A 3240-nucleotide genomic window follows, 5' to 3' on the forward strand; every position below is an offset into this window, starting at 1 on the left:
TTTACACACATAATGTGGTCATTGAGCATCTTCAAATCCGAGTGGTTGTTGCATATATATACTTATTCATTTAAGAATTCATGAAGAAAGGCATTGTTAACATCAATTTGTCGAAGATGCCAGTCTCAAGAACCAGCTAGTGAGAGAATCAAGTAAGTTGTGGCTGGTTTTACAAATGGACTGAAAGTATCCTGATAATCAATGTTATACTATTGGGTAAAATCACGAGCCACTAAACATGCTTTATTCTTGTCAATAGAACCATCTGGATTTTGGTTGATTTTGAATATCTAGTTCCAGCCGACCATATTAACATTACGAGGTCAGGGGATCAAAACCCATGTATGATTTTGCTGAAGAGCATTGAATTCAGCTTTCATGGCTTTTTGCTATACGGGCTCAATGGGTGCCAGTCGATGGGAAGTAGGGACTGGAAGGAAAGCTCATTTATTGGCATCGTAAGTTACCGTCCCATCAGTAAATGTTTGAGGAAAAACTTTTCTTTCACGACTACGAGTTGTAATACCTAATGATGAAGTGGAGGCAACTGAAGTAGTATGGTCTGAAAGCGTAGGCTCGTTGATGGTTGATGGGGTGTCACCGACAAGCGAAACGATGGTAGTATCAGTAGATGGAGGCGGTGTCGGTGTTGTTTCATCGGCTGTTGTGGTTGTCGCCGGTGTACCAGTTGAGTTATCCATGGCAGCTTGTTGATTTGGTGTAGATGAAAAACGAGTTGATTGTCCAGCGCATGTATCTACGTTGGTATTTATACGAGAACTCAGAATAGGTGCAAGAGGTGTTGCTACTGCATTATAATTGTTAGACCACAACATAGAAAAGTCATAGTTCCTCATATGGTCATTAATACTTGCTGGTTCAGAATGAGGAAAGGACACGATGTTAGATGTGGACGAGGGTATGGTGTGGATGGATGATGTTGCAAATAGGAATTCTGAATCGTCAAAGATAAACTCACGAGATATGTAAACACGTCAAGTACTAACATCTAGAAACGTATACCCTTTGTGCATTGAGCTATAACTAAGAAAGACACATTTTGGAGTGGAATTCAAGTTTGTGAGAGTTATACTTGCGAAGACTTGGCCAACAAGCACACCCAAAGTTTTGTAAAAAAAGAGTAATCTAGGGTTATATTGAGTAAACGTGTGATGGGTATTTCATTATGCATGGTCTGGTTGGGCATGAGATTTATGAGGTAACACGTAGTAAGGAAAGCTTCATTCCAAAATCGGAGTGGGAGAGAAGAGTGGGCTAACAATGTCAGGCCAACTTCAGTAATATGGAAATGTTTACATTCTTCCATGCCATTTTTTTGAGATGTGTGAGGACATGATACTCGATGAGAAATATTCGTACTTTGAAAATATATGTGAAGTTTGTGATATTCACCTCCCCAAATTAGATTGAACAATACGAATCTTAGCATTTAAAAGACGTTCAACATGATTTTCAAAATTGTAAAAGACTTGTTCAACATTATATTTTTTTTATAAGATAGATCCAAGCGTAATGACTATAATTATCCACAAAACTAACATAATATTTAAAACCACCACTAGAAACTTGATCCGGTCCCAAAACATCAGTATGAACAAGCTCAAGTGGACAAGAAGCAATATAAACAGAACTATTGTAAGACAATTGATGACTCTTAGCATGTTGACATGCATCACACGTAGACAACTTATTATCAAAAGAAACACCTAATTTGTTTGACTTTAGAAAGGAATTAACGACAGTTGACGTAGGATGACCAATCCGTTGATGCCATTAGCATGACAACACCTTGATATTAGACGAGGCATGATGAGGAATACTGGAAGGAGAACAACTGATTGGCACCGGATAGAGACCTCTTTTTGTTTTACCGAATAGAAGAGTTTCTTCGTGACCTTGTCCTTAACATAGAAAGCATCATTGTGAATTTTAATAAACACATCATTTATGAGCAGAAAGAACGTGCTTATTGATTTTTGGAACATGCAAAATATGTTTAAGGGTAAGTGGTGTGTCTAAACCGGAAATTTTAGAATTACCAATATGTGAACTATGCAAACCTGCTCCATTGGCAACATGAACCTGATTCGTGCTTTGATAGCATTCTTGGACTGAGATATGATCAAGATCACTGGTGAGATGATCCGTTGCACCAATGTTAATGTAACAGTTGGTGTCATGATTCTAATTTCCTCTAATGGCACTATTTCCCCAACAGTACTCCTCCGACTGATATGCATGATAAAATTGATTTTTGAAATTTAACGCAATATAACCAGGTATGACACATATTTGACATCAAGGACTTCCATTGCTTCTGCCACAACCACAGCACCGACTGTGACAACCACCTCCACCATGATAACTGTTATGTTGAAACTTCTGAGAAGGAGTATTGTTGTGATTACGACGGAAGAAGTTTGAATCTTAACGTATAGCATGGTTGGCGGAGGTTGTGAGTTCTATCACATTATTCGATGCACTAGATTGTGCCTCATGAGCAATTAGGTAGGAATATAACTCATGTAAAGTTATTGTATGTTGATTTCTCAGAACGGTGATGGCGGTGAAGAGATCACCATGACCTGGTCCTAAACTAGCTAAGATGTAGCCGATTACTTCTTCATCAAGAATGAGATTACCAATATTTGCCATTGTGTAGAAAGTTGTGTGCGTAGTTGGATGGAATTGCCTTTATATTGTGTAGAGAACATGGTATAGAATGAAGTCCATAACTCTTTGGATGTGTTGGTGCATCAAGTGAGCTGAGCAAGCACCTCTTTTGTCATAGAAGACAGGAGGCCGCCGATGATTGCTTGATCTTGAAAAAACAAGCATTGTATTCAAGGTTTGGGACTTCCCTGATATTAGCACCTATTCTGATGGTGAGTTTGGCGGTGTAACAACCCAAAATTTTCAACAAATTTAAACCTTTCAAAAGCAACCCATTTATTAATAAAAGTGTTTACAAACTATTATTTCCAAAACAATATTTAAAATCATAGTCTCCCAATATCCATTCAGTTGTAAAACCAAGGATGTGTATGGTCATGCCTTCGCCCTACCACTGTTCACTGATGTACCTGAAACCATAAACCAAACTGTAAGCACGAAGCTTAGTGAGTTCCCCCAAAATACCACCACACAAATAGATAACCTAGTAAACAACAACATGCATACAGAGGCTTCAGCCTGACTGGAATGCCCCACCGGCCTATA

General features: G+C 38.5%; 1 protein-coding gene across 1 annotated transcript; it reads right to left on the minus strand.

Annotated features, from left to right (window-relative positions):
- Window positions 1–443: 443 nt before the first annotated feature.
- Window positions 444–2676, minus strand: LOC111896447 (flocculation protein FLO11-like). Its single transcript, XM_023892437.1, has 2 exons — window positions 2454–2676; window positions 444–808 (listed from the first exon to the last, which is right to left on the minus strand). Exons 1-2 carry the CDS (start codon window positions 2674–2676, stop codon window positions 444–446), a joined length of 588 nt encoding a protein of 195 aa, XP_023748205.1.
- Between the last annotated feature and the right edge of the window lie 564 nt (window positions 2677–3240).

This window comes from Lactuca sativa, chromosome 4 (assembly GCF_002870075.4).
Source record: "Lactuca sativa cultivar Salinas chromosome 4, Lsat_Salinas_v11, whole genome shotgun sequence".
Lineage (NCBI taxonomy): Eukaryota > Viridiplantae > Streptophyta > Magnoliopsida > Asterales > Asteraceae > Lactuca > Lactuca sativa.

Bases quoted from the DNA above. Each gene is read 5' to 3' on its own strand.
- LOC111896447 (XM_023892437.1), bottom strand. From the start codon at position 2,676: ATGGCAAATATTGGTAATCTCATTCTTGATGAAGAAGTAATCGGCTAC. The intron at 809-2,453 runs GTTAAGATTCAA...ATTATAATGCAG, and splicing joins CTCCGCCAACCATGCTATAC to TAGCAACACCTCTTGCACCT.